Source organism: Anabas testudineus, chromosome 22 (assembly GCF_900324465.2).
Source record: "Anabas testudineus chromosome 22, fAnaTes1.2, whole genome shotgun sequence".
Taxonomy (NCBI): Eukaryota; Metazoa; Chordata; class Actinopteri; order Anabantiformes; family Anabantidae; genus Anabas; species Anabas testudineus.
Window position 1 is genome coordinate 19,208,175 of NC_046630.1, and position 17,502 is coordinate 19,225,676.

Genomic DNA, 17,502 nt, shown 5'->3' on the forward strand with positions numbered 1-17,502 from the left:
CTCTGTCTGTTTATTATGCGTGTTGATTGTTATCATTTTATCAGGCGTACCCATCCTTAAAGTAGCATTATCACATTGCAAAAGGTACCTCTAATTAGAAGGAAATAAAAATAAGTCAAACCAAAAGTCATATATATATACTTATATATATATAGATAGATATATATATATATGTGGGCAGGGTCATGTGTAGGTGTAGGGTGGACCTGCATCACCAATATCTCCCTAGATATCTTTCATTTGGCCAACATCACACATGTTGGTTTAAATCATAATTGAAGCTATGTGGAAAGTCTAGCTGGCCGTGAATAGCAAGGGCGGAAGCAGGAAATTCAGAATGGTAAAATACCAAGACCTACTGCAAAGCTGAAACAGACACAAGACAAACACGTACAGAATCAGCCATGTCAGGTTTAAACAGAAACCATTCAGTCAGTATACAGTACAGTAAAGTACTACATGTACCATGTATACAATGTACAATACCACTTAAAAAACAGCAACATGACAATTTAGTGTTGACTCCTCCATTAGCTGACACCTTTAGTCCTGAGGCTGTGTTGTGCTGACAGTGTTTATTTATGTGTTATGCTATGAATAGATGGTTATTTTCGCCAGCACCAGACATATAAACATCAGCAAGTTGTTATTTTATTTTAGTTTTTCTAAATATGGAAAAATTCTCAGATTGCCACAGGATAAAAAGGATGTCATGGAAAGTCACACATACGTGTTTAAACATAATCATATTTTTTATTATTATCATTTGGAAATATTAATACCTTACACTACTCCACTACAAAAAAAAAAAGTCATATTATTACAGTAATAGCCCAACACTGCTACTCAGTCAGTACCTGAAATACTCTCACTAGAAGAGGTGTAACAGAGAAATTGGAGAAAATGATTTTATTCTTCTTTATTCTTTAATGAAACACAGCACAATGAAAACTACAGTAAGTAAGTAATAATAATAATAATAATAATAATAATAGTGAAGAAGTTAACGTTTATAACACACAACCTCCGGCAGAGGGCAGCAGCGCGCCTTTCTAGCATCAAGTTGACTCAAATAGAAGAAGAAGAAACGACTCGACGGGGCGGGTCGCATGAAGTCAGACTGACTGTAATCAGGAACTTTATTGCTTTATTGGAGTCTATCGTTTTAATTATTGCTGATGATCATAATGTTTCTACTAGAATCCACTGGGGCTAAATTATGGATGTATTAGGCAGCGCTTACATCAATTCTCGACCAGCCTCGCTCGGAATAATAGAAATCTGTGTGTTGAGATTTCAGACACTATAGACAGAGGAATGTGCACAGAATACAGTGAAAACGCTTTAAAATCAAAGTTTTCTGTTGAAGCAGATTAAATTAAAGTTTCCACTGGAGGCTTTTAAAGTGGAATTCCGGTGTTTTGCCTGGCAACGCTGCGCAGCTTGATCGTCAGGGGTGAGTTGAACTAACGCTAACCAAAGTTAACGTTTGTCTTTTATGTTGCCAATATGTCAAGTCTGTGTGTTTAGAAAGCTCTTAGAAACGTTGTATAAACGTTCTATAAGCATAATGAGTGCAAATTATTGAGTTTATTAGGCAATGTTTTAGCATTGCTCGCTTTTTATTTTGGTTATCATTTAGCGTTAGCTGTTGGCTAGGCTACAGATTAGCTAACATTAACATCACTCAACTAAACTGGCCATTATCACTATAAACATTTATTCTAAGGAGCTGTCAATTAGTGATCTATATGATCTATATGATATAAATCACTGAGGGACCACTCTGGTTACTCCAGTAGCTACTTTTCATTTGGAGCTGTGAGGCTTCACTAAAGGATGTTCACCGCTTTGCTTGTGTTTTAGTTATATTTAATTTTGTAGTGCTGCTCGTGTAAATCCCATCTACGCAGCAATCTGTTGATGCAGACTTTAAATGCAGACGTCCACACTGAACATTTTCCACACAATCCCTCTGCCTCGAGTTTTTGTGATCTAAGTGAACTAGAACTTTTCAATGCACTTGTTTCGGCAGGATGGACTCCAGCAGCTTGGCCGGTGAATTTCTGTCTCCAGAGTCCACAGTGACCTCCCTGCTGTCGAGCTCAGGTCATTTGAGGAGCAGCCTGCTGCCTCCTGAGAACATCGGCACCTTCAGATACAGAGACAAGGTATTTACATTGTTTTTCTATGGTTCCTTTTCAGAAAGGGAGGTGTCCCTCTGTTCTGTCCTGTTATGATAACTGAGTCATTATTGATCAAACCTAGCAATCCGTTCTGTCACTTTTATATAGTATATAACAGAAAATATACCAGAAAAGTTTAGTCCTCTCAGTCTTTCGGAACGGGCTGTCACTAGTAATTATGTGGTAATTTTCTAATCATTTTCGTTAATCTGTTCAGCTGCACCACAGTGAAGCCCTCTGGCTGCCTCACATTCAATATAAAAATAGTGATGCTGGACCTACTAAAAATAAATCACTGATGCTCATTCATTGACTAAGTGAGTGATTAATTTGCAGAGCTATGACTCAGCCTCAGCAGCGTTGGATGCCTACATAGAAGACTTTGACATGACTCATCAGAACAGTGGGTCACAGACAAGCAGATTGGTTCTGCCACACAGTTTTCCCTCCACGCCGAGGAAAGTGAGCGCACTAAGGAACAGAGATGGTAGGTCACCACATGGAGTTGCTACGTTCAGTCTGGTCTTTTTTATTTATAAAAAAAACAATTGGTTTATAATATCCACTCACTTCTTCTTTGTTTATTTTACAAAAATTTAGTTAGTAGCAACAACTCTGAAAATGTGTACGAACCAAAAGCGACCATTTTCTTTCTTAACATACACGGACATATAGTCTGTCAAAAATGAATACATCTACAGTGTCTTCAGATCCTGACAAGATGGAGGAAGAAAAGAGGCTTGTCTCTAAGTTTGTCCATAAATTCAAGTCATATAAATTAATAAATATGCAGTAATACAAGAAAAGAGATGAAAGAGAGACGAAAACATGGGAGAAGAGACATGTAGCAAAGTTCCGCAGTAGAACGTAGCATTTGCTGTAACCATTTAGCTACCAAGTGTGTTCTTATTCTCATTGTTCTTATGAGGTTCTTAGAATTTGCTTTTGACTGCATCAGTTAATTTATTTGTTTTGCTGTTGTTATTTTCTCTTGTTCCTACCCATAGTTCTTAGGGAGAGTTTGACTGACAGAGAGCTAGACTTCCTGAACCTTCCTGTCAGCTCCCTCTGTCACCGTGACAACAGAGACAGACTCTCCATGACCACAGACGAGCTGTTGTCTATCCCTTTTGATGGCTCCATGCCGGTCACTCACACTTCTGCTTTCATCCAAGGTTTGCAACCACATCACCCACACCTCTTCTTTTAACTGTGGTCTTTGAATGCATCACCCTCACCTCTGCTTTCATTCACGGTATTTGCATCTCACGCACATCTGCAATTATTCAAGGTTATTAAAAGCATCCCTGACCCTTGCAGTGCTGTAAAAATATTTTTACACTGCACTTAAATTATTCAGATCATCAAATTAGGTAAGTATATAGAAAGATAGCCCAAGAAAATGCAAATGCAGGCTGAGTGCTGCCAGACCTGCTGAATCAAGAAATCACTTAATAGAATCTTTCTGACAAAAGTTTTCACATATGCACACTGGACTATCTCCAGAGGATCAGGTCTAGACATGGACATGGTGTGACATACATTCTCACTTGGGCAAATAGTCCATTTGAATTCAGGGTGGGAGGTTGGTTGCTGTGTAGAGAGTGCAGAAGGAACCACATGACATAAAAAGTACACAGCTTAAATCAATTGTGTTTTTGTTTACAGCACATCAGTAGAACAAGTCACAGGATTAGAAATGACTCATTACATATATATCTCAGGTTTCCTGAAGGAAAGAATTGTGATCCAACAACAGAAAGGCTTCTAACCTTTCTAGTGTTGTGCTGAATGGACCTGCTGAAAGGAAATGGCCATTGTATGAGGGAGTCAGCAGGATTTTGATGTTTGTGTTCGCAATTGCAGCTCACTCCAGTAAAGTCTGGAGAAGTTCAGGGTGTCAGCAGCTCAAGTGAAGGAAGTCAAAAGATCTCAAAAAGAAACAAACTAAATCACATGTATTAGTCTAGACATAGTTACATGCCATTTCTAATCCTTTGGGACTGAACCATTGTAAGAACTTGAAACAGTGGTGAAGCTTCTCAGGAGTGGCAGGCCTCTGCATATTACTCCTAGTATGTACAACAGCATTAAACATGGTGTTGGAGGTATGATGGCCTGAGGCATGAAACCCTCAATTCTGTGCATTACCAGAGACTCCTGAAGATGAATGTTTGCCCATCAGTTTAAGAGCCCAAGCTCAGGGACACACGGGGTTTTGCAGCAGGGCAATAATCTGAAACATACCAGCAACCACACACCTATGCAATGCCTCAAAAAAAAAAACATAAAAAAAACAAAATTAGGGTTTTGGAGTGGACTAGTCAAAGTCTGGACTTAAATCCAATTTAGGTGCTGTGGTATGACCTTAAACAGGCCGTTCATCCTTCTAAACCTTTTATTGTGGCTAAATTAAAACAGTTGCTGCCAAGGATGGCACAACAACTATTTAACTTTAAGGGGCAATGACTTTTTCTTCAAAGTGACCAGGCAGGTGTGAGCGGCTTTTTTCCTTAATAAATGAAATCATCATTTACAAACTTCATTTTGGATTTACTTGGGTTACCTTAGTGTATATTGAATTCAGTTTGACAAGTGTGACAGTGCAACTTTTATCCTGTGTCTTCAAAAGCAACACCCCCAACACCATCTGTATTCGTGGTCTTTAAACAGAAAACCTGGAATTAGTGATGCAGTGATCGATCAGCTAGAGACCGCTTATTTCAAGCTTGATCGACCATGACCGGTAACCAGCTAATTAGTCTGAGATATCTGATTCTGGCTACATTTGCACTGTTTCACAACAGAGCATGTAAGCAGGGAGGTGCTGTTTGCAGAGCTGTTTGCCTCCTCCTCCTCCTTCAAAGCCATCATTCTGGATCGGGCTTAGCCCTGCTTCAGGCTTGTGGTGTGTGTGGTACTGGAGTGAAAATGGGATGGTACACAGGTTTGCAATCTTTGAGTAAGTCTGAGTCTCTCAGTTTCTCTATCATGTCATGTCTGTTGGTCCAGGCCTCACGTCCCATTCTCGTGCCTCCCAGCACTGCTGCTGCTCCTCCAGGCCAGGACACAGAGCTTGTGCTCGACTCAGCAGCAGCCATACTACTTCTCAGCTGAACCACCACCCTTGCCTAATTCGGACGCCCAGAAGTTCCAGGTTCATACTAATAGCATGTTGATGTTCTTTGTCCTTTTCTGTAAAGAGTGTGCATCAAGTCCGTACCTTCTCTTTCCCATAAGGTGCAGAGGAAAACCAGAGGCAGTCACAGTTAAAACTCTTGATGACGTACCCTGTGTGAGTAATTGTAAGGTAACCGTCTTTCACTGTGTTTTTTTCTGTACGGCCTTAAACTTTGATGTTTTTAAATGTGTTTATGGCCGTGTGTAAACGCTAAAGCTCCCCCTCTCTCTCTGTCATTCAGTGTTCACACAGAGAAGTAAGGTCAGAGTGGGCAAAGCCGTCCTTGTCACTTCACCTTCCTCACTGGTTCACCAGCAACAAGGCTGACATGGACTGTTCTGGAATGACTAGTGTACCAGACCTGAAGTACCCAGCTTGGATCCAGCACTGTGGCCTGAGTGAGCCGCCTCCTCCCCAAGAGTCAGAGCTGTGGGACCACGGTATAACAATGACAGCCAAACGCCATCACTGCCAGGATACACAGTCCCTCTGTGACACATGCTGCATGTTCCTCCATGTCACTCAAAGCACCAGCTCCTAATAGATTATCATGAAATACTATCTGTTCCACTTTGCAGATTGATTTAGCATGTTTAACTCTTCAAAAAGCCTCTCCTCTTAGCGTGACCTGATCTAGAAGTTTTCATGGTCGTGTCAGTTGTTGAAATTGTTTGTCAATACACAATGTAAAAATGATAGCAGTTGATGATATTTGAATTTTCCCATCAACCCCTATAGTGTCATTTAGCCACTTATTGGCAGTCACCTTTTTAGGACACAAAGGCTTTGTTTGTTTGTTTGTCTCATGTTCTTTCTCCTGCAGCTCCCAGAACCAGAGCTCCATCCTGGGTAGCAGAGCTGGAGGAAGATGATCAGACATTGTCTCAGGTGAGATTTTATCAAAACAGCTAATGTTGCATGAGTCAAGAACAACTGTCTTAACACTCAGTGATTCTGGACGAGCTGCAGGGTGATGATGTAGATGTGTGGTTAAATGTCCTCTTCATAAGGATATTTAACCTTGAGCTGTTATGGATAAAATGAAAATTAAATGTAACCATTAACATTTCATTACTCCTGTTCAGTGTTTATCACAGGGGTTCCCTTTACTTCTTTTAAATAAATAAAAAAATCAACCAATATTTACGTGGTCCAGGATTTCCCTGTGTGTACCCAGTGCCAACAATAGGAGTCCATTTATTATAGCGGTAACTTGTGTGTATGTGTCTGTGTGTAATCAGGCTGGCAGTCAACAGAGTCTCAAAGATCTGAGGCTTCAGTTTGCTCAACAGATTTCACTGCTCGCTGCAGAGAGAAAAAACTCTGATGTCGTGGAAACTCTGTTCAGAGGTAAATTAACACTTGTTGGTTGATTTTTGTTTATTTGAGCATTGGTGTTATTTTGACAAATCAGAATACACAGTTTTACAGATTGACAAAGAGAACATATTAGACAGACAGAAGTGTCCAGTTTCTGCATTATTGGAAGCAGCATCCTTCCATATTCCAGAAATACTGCCACAATTCAATCATTACAATCCTGAGAAGATGTGACAAACAAAGATGAGGACTTCAGTTGTTTTCTGTTAGGATAGACCCCTGCTTATTTGTGTCTTTGTGTTTTCCTTCCTGTCAGACAGCACGATTGAATCTCTGATCCAGAAGGCGGACCACGTGTTGAACTCTCTGTCTCTGAGTTCTGGTCGAGCAGACAGTCCTGCAGATTCAGGTGAGGACAAAATCAAAACCAGGTTTGTGATTCAGACAATGTGAGCTCCATGTTAGTGTGCTGTCCACAGACCTTACTCTGTTGAATAATTAACATGGAAATAATCATAAAAATGTCCAATTGCTAATGACAGTGTTGCTAACATCAATCAAACTATGTTTTCATTCTGTTTGAAGAGACTATGTGTTCTTCTTATTTCCAGTTGCACACACCTTGGAAAATAAAAAAAAACTTCTACTGGCTGTGTTACAATAAATAAGAACGTTTAGACAGTAAAAGTATTTAGCAGTGATACTATCAGCTACACACTAACTGGGAAGCTCAGGTAAAACAACCACAAGGCTTTATTAAGGCTAGTCCCTACTTTTTGTCTCTGAAGCAGCAGAAACACTTTTATTTTGAAGTGGCTGCAGGGAGGAGACGTACACAGATGTGTCATGTTGGTTTGTTTGTGTTGATTTGTCACAATTATTTTTAGACCAGATAGTTTTGTTTAAAGTAAAACATTTGAATGAATAATAATCAATAATACTGTGTAGACCTGCCAGTATGTGTAATTTACAGTATATTGTTTGTTGTTCTTCTTCTAGTAAGTCCAGTGAAGACTGAGGATCTGCTGTTCGCCTTACCCTCTCATTGTCCTCCAAGCAGTCTGTAAGACACACATCACACTCTTTCCATTTTTCCTGTTAGTTCTGCTGCATAAACACTGACTGTGTTTACATTCACTCAGTTAACCAGGTTACTGGAAATCTGCAATTGGATTTCTACTCTACGTTGGGCTGATTTTGGAAGCCTGGATTCCAGATTTTAACTATGTGGATTTTTAAAACTACAGAGACACCACTGCTTGTAACAGTGCAAACTATCTGAAGAAATCTATAGTGAAAGTGACTTATTTAGTTCTCTGGGGAACTCAGGTTTAGTTGGACTTGATTTAAAAACGAGGCAGCAGCCACTCCTCTCAGCTGTTAGTGGTTGGGGTGTTAGTGTCAGCAGCCTTTGTCCTGTGCTCATGTAAAAACCTGATTAGAAACCCGGTTACATGTTTACATGGGAGAGTAATTGGAGTTGGGAGAATCAGGTTCCTTAATTCTTTACCCCGATTATAAAAAACTGATTTCCTGTTTAATGCCGGTTAAGAAATCAGCTTTAGCGAAAAAGCCAACAGTAACCCGGTTACTTGAGTGGATGTAAACGCACTGACTGAACACACTGATCATATCTGATGGTTTGTTGAACCTGCAGGAACTTAGCAGGAGCAGCAGAGGGCGCCACAGAGGCTCTGACTGACAGAGGAGCTCAGGTAGAATTTAGTCCCCTGTCACAGAATTCAGCTGGACCAGTGACACTGTAATCTTTGACTTCTGAATAACCTGCACACAGATCTAAGTGCACATCTGTTTTCCTGTTTGCCTCAGGCTCTGGGCTGTAGTCTCCGTGGAAGTAGTATCTGGACGCAGCCCGGTCCAGTGGAAGCTCTGAAACAGATGCTGTTCAGACTGCAGGCGGTGGAGGCGGAGCTGCAGCGACAACAACAAGCATCAGTAACTCCCACTGTCACTGACAGGCTGCAGACAGAGGAGACTCCAGTAAAACAGGAAGTTAGCCAGGCAAGTGAACTGAGTGGGGTTTATTGGAACAACCCTCAGGGCTCTACTGTATTGCCAGGAACAAACCTCTGCTGGCTCCATTATTGTGCTCAGTATGTGATAAACACTTACAACTGTCCACTTGAAGTCAGTGATGAACGAAGTAGATTGTGGTCCAGTCCTGTCTAAATCTTTCACCTATAATTAACAGCTGCAAGTTATTTAATTAAATAATAATTAAATAAGTCCATTCTCCTTAGAGTTATTGTCCATGCCTTTGTATAATACTATTTTTTGGAAGGCTATGAACAATAACTGATCAGATGCTATTCTGTTGTGTTTTGTAACTAATCTTTCAATTCAGACATAACTTATAACTAAGTTACAGTTTGTGTGATGGCATAGTTTAAAAAATACTGTAACAGGGTCCATACTAACATTAACACTACAAACATTTGTTTCATAAACATCTATTTCCTTACATTATTCATATATGAAACTATAAAGATGCTTTCTTCACATGCTAGCTAGCCTAATTTATATATTGTCACTCAGTGTCACTGAAAGGAACAATCTGTAATGTAACAGACAACATAAAACAACACACAAACAACATAACATAACTTCACATTCATTTCTAACGCATTGTTAGGAGATAATGAAGTGCTTTGGTGGGTGTGAATTGAAGCTGCAGTGACAGTCCCTAGGTGCCACTTACACAGTCAGGGTGCAACCATATCTGTGGTTGGTGGAAAGGAGACGAGGAGAGAGTACAGGCTGGTGTTCTTAAAAATCAATCTGTTGTACAAGGTGACTATATGTTCTTTCAGTTCTTGCACCACATACTTGTAAACACGATATGTGAAGAATACTTTGAAGGAATTTCTTCAAATTTGGCACAAATTGGGCTAAAGGATGAACTGATTAGATTTTGGTGGTCAAAGGTCAAGGTCACTATGACCTCATGTATGTCTTAATCAATGGTTTATGTCAGAAATGCCTGGAAGGAATTTCATTACATCTGGAACAAACATCTACTTTGACTCATGAAGATGTGATTCTGTACAGATATGCGTGTAAACTACAGTGCCAGTGGTTAGAGCAGGTACACAACCACAATGTGCTAATTCTAGTTTTGTTGTTGTTGTTGTTTTATGTTTCAAGAGACTGAATCCCAGTTTTTAAAAAATGTGTTTCTATTGCAGAGGCCTGACAGTGAAGCGGAGCTGGAGGGTTTCCCTGGTGGACTGTCCCTACAGAGGTAATGGACACTGAACACATCATTTTAGAAAACGCACCTAGCACTGTAGTTCTTGGTGCAGAAGTTCACGATCCTCAGAGAATGAGGACCATTTCTCCAATTGAACAGCAGCAAAAACTTGTCACTTGTCACTTATGCATTGAAAAATATCAGAATTTTACAATTTTTTCTATGGCAGTAGTATTTAATAGCACTTTAGACAAATTACATTTTTCATTTTATAATTTCACCAGTATTACTACTGCTACTACTGTGTCTTTGTAAGGATTTGCTGATTTATGTTCTTAGTTAAATGACTCTGGAGATACCCCAGCTATTAGCTAGATCTGTTTCATTATTCTTGTATACAGTCCTTGAAGAAGAAGATAAACAAGCTGATATTCTGGTATTTTATAGAAAATTAATATCAGTTCATAGTAAAAAATAATTGTTTCACATTTTAGCATTGAGCTAACATAGCTGGTTGCTGGCATTACCTGTGTTAATTTTGTCAACAAATATTTTGAGGAATAAATAAATTACAATTTCCAGGATATGATGATGACAAAAACGAAATTGAAAATACCTGTTAGAATTAACAATGGGTGTTACTGGGGTAGCTGGATTTTGAGTTTGCCCTGTTTGGCAGTGCAAAATGTACAACAGATCATTTAAAAGAATATTTTTATCCTCAGAGCTCTGCATCACCTCAGCCGTCTGAAGCTGTTAGTGGAAGAACCTGGATTGAAACACAAAAAGAAAGAGGAGGAGAAAGATGAAGACGAGGGGCACTACTCCTCTTCATCTGCTGATGGACTCGTCTGTACTCAACAGAGACCCTCCTGAAGCAAGGGACCTTCCTGTCAGTATCAGTCTGTGTGCTTACTGTCCTCCCCTCAGTGTTTTCTGTGGAAACAGACCAAAGGTGCCAATGAATGTGGATGAAGTCTGAAGCTGATGAACGGTGTCGTTTAGCTTAACACACACCCAGTACAGTGGAAGTTACATGAAGTGTTGACTGCTGCGGTAGTTTAACCTGGAAAATGAATGAAAACTAATGAAAAACTGTGTGACGTACAGGGAAATCCTCTTTATCTCTGCTCAGATCTGAGGATGGTTTTAGTATCTCTAATGCCAAGACAATAACTTTCTTTAATTTCTGTCTGCGTTCAATTTAAAAAGAATCTCACAATTTATGAGTTTGATGCTGCGTGTTTATTTTCCTCATTTGTGATTCACATAATCTATAAACACACAATGATACATTAAAGACAATATGTAAACAAGGAAGCTTGAGTTGAGTGAAGTTGGTTGAATACATGTTTATTCTTCTGATCAGTCTGTTTTCTTATTGTATGGATGCATCCTACATCATGTACAAGTAGTACTACAATAGCACTTGTATACTTTTATTTATTATTATTGTTATTATATTTCTAGAAAAGTCATAAGCTGATTTCACTTCAGCTTTTCATTAGTAGTTATGCTATGACCACACGTTAACCAGCCCGTCGCTCCCTGCTGACATCACGGTCTCCCCCGTGTGGTCAAACGTCACACTCTGCACAGACTGGCCATGTCCTGACAGGCTCGTCACTGCGCAGGAATCAACCTCCACCAGTCGGACCAAACCATCGCTGCTGGCAACTGCCAGCATCTTCCCTGATGGGCTGAACGCCACCTGGTTGGCACCCTGGGGCCCAGCATCGACAGACGCCACTGCTGAAGCAGGCTTCCTAATGTCCCACAGGTTGATGGTGCCACAGGTGTCACATGAGGCCATGATGTCACTGGCTACGCTGAAGGCAGCATGGTTACAGGGATGCCGGTGTCCACGCAAGATGGTGGTGCAGAGGCCCAGTCTGGCATCCCACAAGGCGAGGGTTTTGTCGGCCGAGCAGGTGAGGAGGAGGTTGGAGGAGGGCAAGAAGAGCACACTGTTGATGGAGGCGGTGTGGCGACGCAGCGTGAGGCGACAGCGCTGGCTGTTCAGGTCCCACAGCTTGGTGGTTCTGTCCGCAGAGCAGGAAGCAAGGAAGTGACCGCAAGAGTGGAAGGAGCAGCCCCAGGTTGGCTGGCTGTGGCCGGAGAGTATCAACACGCAGCGGCCAAGAGAGAAATCCCAGAGGCGTACCTGCAAGAAGGAAACAGGAAGAGCAGGTGTCACGTAAGGAGGAGTCGACCACTTTAACACAGACACTGTCTGAGTCTCAGGTGTGAATGACCCACATTGTTGGGAATGAAGGGGGACATACCGTGGTGTCTCCACTCGTAGTTGCTAGTTTGGTTCCATCAGGGTGAAAACTGCAGCCGGACAGCCAATCAGAGTGATCCTCACCTGTCATCACCATCTGACCAACCTGGATTCACATCAGCGTTCATTAGGGAGTCTTTATCATATCTCAGTATCACAGTATTTATCCATGTGTGAACGCCATCCATCTCTTACCTTCTCCCCGATGGCCGGCAGCGCCCAAAGCCTCCAGCTGCGATCATCGCTGGCAGAGGCCAGGAGCTGTTTTCGTGGGTGGAGGTCGATGGAGCTTATGGGAAGCTTGTGGGCTCTGATGGAGCAGGACAGACTGAAAGAACTGGGGGTTTTGCACTTTGCAGGATTCACCAGAGCTGGGTGAGGGTTCTCATGCCTGCTGCAGAAAGGAAACTCCGAGTCCTGTGGGTGTCTCTTCACGGGGCTTTTTGCTGGCGAGTTATCTGTGCCAGCGCTCCTCCTGATGCTTCTCTGTTTCTTCATTTGGAGTTTTTCCTGCTTCAGTCTAGGTTCTGAGGCGTTTTGAATTCTGTCCTTTTCTAAACTGATGAGCATTTTCTGCCTCAGAGTCTTCTGGTATTTGTCGTCCAGCTGCCTCAGCACCTGCTCATAGGACTCTAGGTGTTTCTTCATCTGCTTCAAATCCTCCATCAGCTTGTTTTTGTCCTCGGCCACTCGTCTGTACTGCAGCCGATGGAAATCTCTCTCCCTCTGCATCCTCACCATGGTCTCCCCGGCCGCCAGCACTTCCCGTCTGAGTGTGTCTGTCTCCCCGCGGACGGTGTCCAGCTTGCTCTGGAGGAGCTGCCTGTGTGTGAGAGCGTCGGGGATAAAGGAGACGCCTGCTGCTGTCGTCGGAGTTTCTCTCAGTAGTCTGTCAGTCCACTCTGCCTCAAAGACCTTTAAAGTCCGAGTCAGACCAGCTCGTCGGAGGACGTTCCTCAGGAAGTCCTCCACCACCTCTGGGATGTTGATGATGACTTGCTGTTGGGGCATGATAAGTTTTCTTCTGGCAGGAGCAGCAGATGCAGCCTCCTTCACGGCCTCCTCAAAGTCTTCGTCCTCAACACTTCCCCTCTCCTCTGACAACACCTCCTCTGCTCTCTCTTTCCTCTGAGCTGACATTTTCTTGCTCTGCTCTGGAGCGTGGTGTTTACCTGTTGCTATGGTAACAATACACAAAGCAGCAGAGTTCTACTTTCACCATGTTGTTGACTGTGTTACCATAGCAACATCCTTGCTTCATAATTTCTCTCTGTTTTGTGTAGAGGATGAAGTATTTGAAGTGTTTTTGTTTAGTTTTGTTTGTTTGTTTGTTGATTTGAAATGGAGACAGATACCAGTAGTGCTGTGTAGTATAACGCTGAACAGCACTTCAGCACATCAAAGTGTCACCAGCACGGTTACATGGACTACAAGCTGTCAGAAAGTGGTTTGTCAGGTTAGTTAGTTTGCAGCCCAGCAGCTCCCACTGTGGCTTGAGATGGACGGCCACCATTCCCACCTGGACTTAGATCCCTTGTGCCTGCCGTCACATGCTTCTCTCATCCTACAGCCTCTCCAATGTCGCTCCACCTGTCACTACGTTCTCACAACATCCAAGAACATCATCCCCCACCTCCTCTTGCCCAAGAAGATGGTTGAGCTGTGTGTGTGTTTTTATGCACAGTGTAAAGATTTAGCACGCAGCAGTTCCAGTTGTTCTGTATTGCCCTGGCTTCCCATCAGGATTCTTGGGCGTTATTTGAATTTGAGTTATTGTTTTTGTTTGAATTGTGAGTTTCATGTTTATATCACAGTAACACCACATAACCTTCTATTTAAATTCACAACAATGGTCCTATTTATCAGACTTTTATCAGAAAATTATTGAAGGCGTACGTCATGAATTCTAAGCCCAACTGTGAAAAGCTGGTTTTAAAGGAGTCGGTGACAGATTCCCTCTTTCTCCTGCTGGAGAAACGCAGAGAGGAGAAGGATCTTAACTCGGAGCTGAAGCAGCTGCTCGGTGAGCTTAAGAGTTTGGACACAAGTGTGGAAGAACTGCAGAAGGAATTCAAGGATGCACAGGCGTTCGATTTGAGTTTTGAGAGGTTTCTGGAGGAAGAACATGCAAACGAACTAGTTGAGACAGTAGAGAGGGAGACGCAGGAGCTTGTTGACCTAGAGGAAGAGAACGAGAGGCTAAAGACAGAGATGGCTGAACTGAAGAAGCAGAACAAACAGCTGGAGCTGGAAGTGCAGGAATACACTGTGTACTATGAGTTCCTGGAGAAGGTATTAAAATCAACTCCATTTAAAGACGTAGAGTCACTTGCAGCTTATTTGGAAAGACTCCAAGACTTTAATGAGAAGATGTCCAGGGAACAAAGTGAGACACAGGAGAGACTGAAGCAGATGAAAGAAGCATTGGGTAAAATCCAGGATGATCACGAGGTGACGATGCTGGATTGTAAGAACCGATTGTCCCAGTTAAAGACTGAACACAACGAAGTGGACGCTGATATTCAGGAACTGGAAAACAAGTGGAATCTCATCCGGAAAACGACTGCGAGAAAAACACTGGAGCTGGGACAGATGAAGATAGCCATTCTTAATCTGTATGAAATGACGGGCTCGAAACTAGACACAGAAGAAGGAATCGGAATCAACGACACCGAGGAACAGCTGGACGCCGTCCAGGCATTCATGGAGGACACCGAGGACATCCTGAAATCATACCAACTCATGCAACAAGGAGACGCAGAGAGCGACAGCAGCGAGAGCCAGAGGAGACCCAAACATACACCTGCCCGAGCCAGAAAGCACATCAAGCACACTACCCGCTCCCCTCATGGTGTGAGATCCCTTCAGGTTCTCCCACAGTATTCGAGAAAAAAATAAGTGATTAAACTTTGAAAAACAGAGCTAGAATTGCTGTGTTATGTATATTAGCATAAACCTAATATATTAGGGACTGTTTTATAATACATCATGCTTTAGTAGGTCCCACAGTATCTATAGGACTGGGCCCCCATGACAGGGGACACCATTCTCTGAACCTAACCATACTGTATATTCAGAGCTGTTGGTAGTACACAAACTAGAAGTACCACTTCAAGTCTTTACTCAAGTTGAAGTACAAACCGAGCTTTGAAATATACAGTAGAAAGTCCAAAGGTATGTGTTTAATAATACAAGGCCTTTGCCTTCGACTTGTAAATTGCTTTGAATAAAAGCGTCTGCCAAGTGGTGAATGTGTCCATTTTATGCACCTTTTCAATGTGATGTTGTTGATAACTAAAATAAAATAATAGTAAAAGTGAAAGATAAATATATTTTCCATACTTCAATCATACTCTAAGCACATGAAGTGTGTTAAAAGTATAATTAATGAAGGCAAAATACACTACCCGTTTAAAACAGACATTTTGTTAGACCGCCTTTAATTCAATTCAATTCAATTCAATTTTATTTATATAGCGTCAAATCACAACAGAGGTCATCTCAAGGAACTTTACAGTGAAAGGATTAAGACCTTACAGAGTATAATTATACCAAAAAAACAAACAAAAAAAACAATCCCATTTGAGCAAGCTTTAGGCAACAGTGGAGAGGAAAAACTCCCTTTAGAGGAAGAAACCTCCAGCAGAACCAGGCTCATAGTGGGCGGCCATCTGCCTCGACCGGTTGGGGTGAGTGGAAAGAGAAGAGAGAAAAGAACAGCAGGCAATAAGACAACAACAAGCAGCAAGAACATTGGGCAGATGAACTGGATTCTGGAGATGTACAGATCCAGGCCGAGGATACCTGCAGAAAAGTACAGAGAGAGGGAGACAGAGAGGAGGAAACACAACTAAAAGAGAGAGAAGACACAAAGTTAATGACATGCAATGGTGGCATTTAAATGGATAGAGGAGTAAGGAGAGAGGAGAGAAGCTCAGTGTATCAGTAGAGGTCCCCCAGCAGACTAACTTATATCAGCATAACTAAGAGATGGTTCAGAGTCACCTGATCCATCTCTAACTATAAGCTTTATTAAAAAGTTTTAAGTCTAGTCTTTAGCTTTGACTACAGCAAGCATTCACCGTGGCATCGTTTCAATAAGCTTCTGCAATCACAACATTTATTCTGTCCAGAGTAGTCATTTTTCACCAAGATCTGGTTGCTGGTGTCCATCGTGGGGGGTGCAGGCAGCAAGATTCATTATTTAAAAATTATTTTTGAATAAATCTTTTATTATTGTCTTAATACCATATGAAATTGTAATTTTACTGAAGAACATCCTAATAAAAGTGTGAAAAGTATACTAAGTCTTCCAATGTTTCAGTGTACTGTATATACTGTATATTACAAGATGTAATTGAATCATACCTGTAGAAATTTGACTATATACAGTCTAGAAATAGCATTCTCCTAGTTGAGAGATGGTGGTACAGGTCAGTCAGTTCAATGGGCTTTAAGCAGTGGGACGTGTAAAATGTGGAAGATTGACATCATCTTGTTCTTTGAACTGCTTCCATTAGGATTCACCACAGCAGATCATCTGTCTGTACTCAGTTCTCTGTATCTTCCTCCAGCCCCATCGTCAGTGTCTTCCTCATGCCCAGACCTTCTACATCTGACCTCTTTCAGTTTGTCCAGCTCAGCATCCTCCACTCTGCTACCTCCAGCTTGTGTGTTTAGTGTCACTGTCTCACTACCTCCAGATACCCCTCTATTACAGATCACGCTGGAACCTGTTCTCTGCCTACTCTACATGGCACAGCATCAATGTAAGATAGGAAATTATTACCATAACTCCAGAGTCACCAAATTAAAGCAAAACATGGTTCCTTATAGAGCCAGTGTTTAGTTTGTTTACTCCCAGCTACTGTAAAAACATATCTACATACCTATGTAGATATAAAGGCTCATTCTAAGTTTAAAAACAATGCACCAGTTGGTATTTTCAGGTGATGGATGGATTATGGATACTATTTATACTTAATAAATATCAAGACATGAAAGATCTGATTTTTTTATTATTTTAGGCACATCATTTTTATTAATACTCTCTCTGTCTCTCTCCAAGGTTTACATTCTTTTTCTTGCTACTGTTTGCTAAACTAAACAATAAAACATTAGGTTAATTTTGAATTGATAGAACAGATTGAAGAAGATCTACTACATGGAAATGAGTCTCTTCATTAAGATTATGAAGATGGTGGCTAAGCAGTTGTTTTTTGACAACACAGGAAATGTTCTCTATTTTGTAAATTCTAAAATACAGGTTTGTTGATGGAGATTGTCAGTCATTCAGGTGACCTGAACCTGGAGGATGTGT

General features: G+C 41.5%; 3 protein-coding genes across 4 annotated transcripts; 2 read left to right on the top strand and 1 right to left on the bottom strand.

The window, feature by feature from the left end:
* The first annotated feature begins 1,092 nt into the window (after positions 1-1,092).
* On the top strand, positions 1,093-11,218 carry c22h18orf54 (chromosome 22 C18orf54 homolog). Of its 2 annotated transcripts, none has more exons than XM_026338956.1 (15): positions 1,093-1,456; positions 2,036-2,171; positions 2,523-2,673; positions 3,194-3,361; positions 5,199-5,343; positions 5,427-5,496; positions 5,609-5,807; positions 6,191-6,255; positions 6,609-6,717; positions 7,004-7,096; positions 7,687-7,750; positions 8,345-8,402; positions 8,518-8,709; positions 9,894-9,949; positions 10,624-11,218. In XM_026338956.1, exons 2-15 carry the CDS (start codon positions 2,037-2,039, stop codon positions 10,772-10,774), a joined length of 1,656 nt encoding a protein of 551 aa, XP_026194741.1. In that variant the 5' UTR covers positions 1,093-1,456; position 2,036; the 3' UTR covers positions 10,775-11,218. The 2 variants fall into 2 exon arrangements, with proteins under 2 accessions (XP_026194741.1, XP_026194742.1); XM_026338957.1 differs by having other exon boundaries at positions 5,427-5,481.
* Positions 11,219-11,253: 35 nt separating this feature from the next.
* LOC113147745 (sperm-associated antigen 16 protein) lies at positions 11,254-13,382 on the bottom strand. Its single transcript, XM_026338955.1, has 3 exons — positions 12,378-13,382; positions 12,184-12,288; positions 11,254-12,062 (listed from the first exon to the last, which is right to left on the bottom strand). Exons 1-3 carry the CDS (start codon positions 13,320-13,322, stop codon positions 11,415-11,417), a joined length of 1,698 nt encoding a protein of 565 aa, XP_026194740.1. The 5' UTR covers positions 13,323-13,382; the 3' UTR covers positions 11,254-11,414.
* Positions 13,383-13,995: 613 nt separating this feature from the next.
* Positions 13,996-15,097, top strand: LOC113147747 (coiled-coil domain-containing protein 42-like). The gene has a single exon (XM_026338958.1). It carries the CDS (start codon positions 14,082-14,084, stop codon positions 15,078-15,080), a length of 999 nt encoding a protein of 332 aa, XP_026194743.1. The 5' UTR covers positions 13,996-14,081; the 3' UTR covers positions 15,081-15,097.
* Positions 15,098-17,502: the final 2,405 nt, after the last annotated feature.

Excerpts from the sequence above, each read along its gene's own strand:
- c22h18orf54 (XM_026338956.1), top strand. The coding sequence starts at position 2,037 with ATGGACTCCAGCAGCTTGGCCGGTGAATTTCTGTCTCCAGAGTCCACA. Across the intron at positions 5,344-5,426 it reads CGGACGCCCAGAAGTTCCAG|GTGCAGAGGAAAACCAGAGG; the intron begins GTTCATACTAAT and ends CTTTCCCATAAG. Across the intron at positions 6,718-7,003 it reads CGTGGAAACTCTGTTCAGAG|ACAGCACGATTGAATCTCTG; the intron begins GTAAATTAACAC and ends CCTTCCTGTCAG.
- LOC113147745 (XM_026338955.1), bottom strand. The coding sequence starts at position 13,322 with ATGTCAGCTCAGAGGAAAGAGAGAGCAGAGGAGGTGTTGTCAGAGGAG. Across the intron at positions 12,289-12,377 it reads TGCCGGCCATCGGGGAGAAG|GTTGGTCAGATGGTGATGAC; the intron begins GTAAGAGATGGA and ends ATGTGAATCCAG. Across the intron at positions 12,063-12,183 it reads CTACGAGTGGAGACACCACG|GTACGCCTCTGGGATTTCTC; the intron begins GTATGTCCCCCT and ends TCCTTCTTGCAG.
- LOC113147747 (XM_026338958.1), top strand. The coding sequence starts at position 14,082 with ATGAATTCTAAGCCCAACTGTGAAAAGCTGGTTTTAAAGGAGTCGGTG.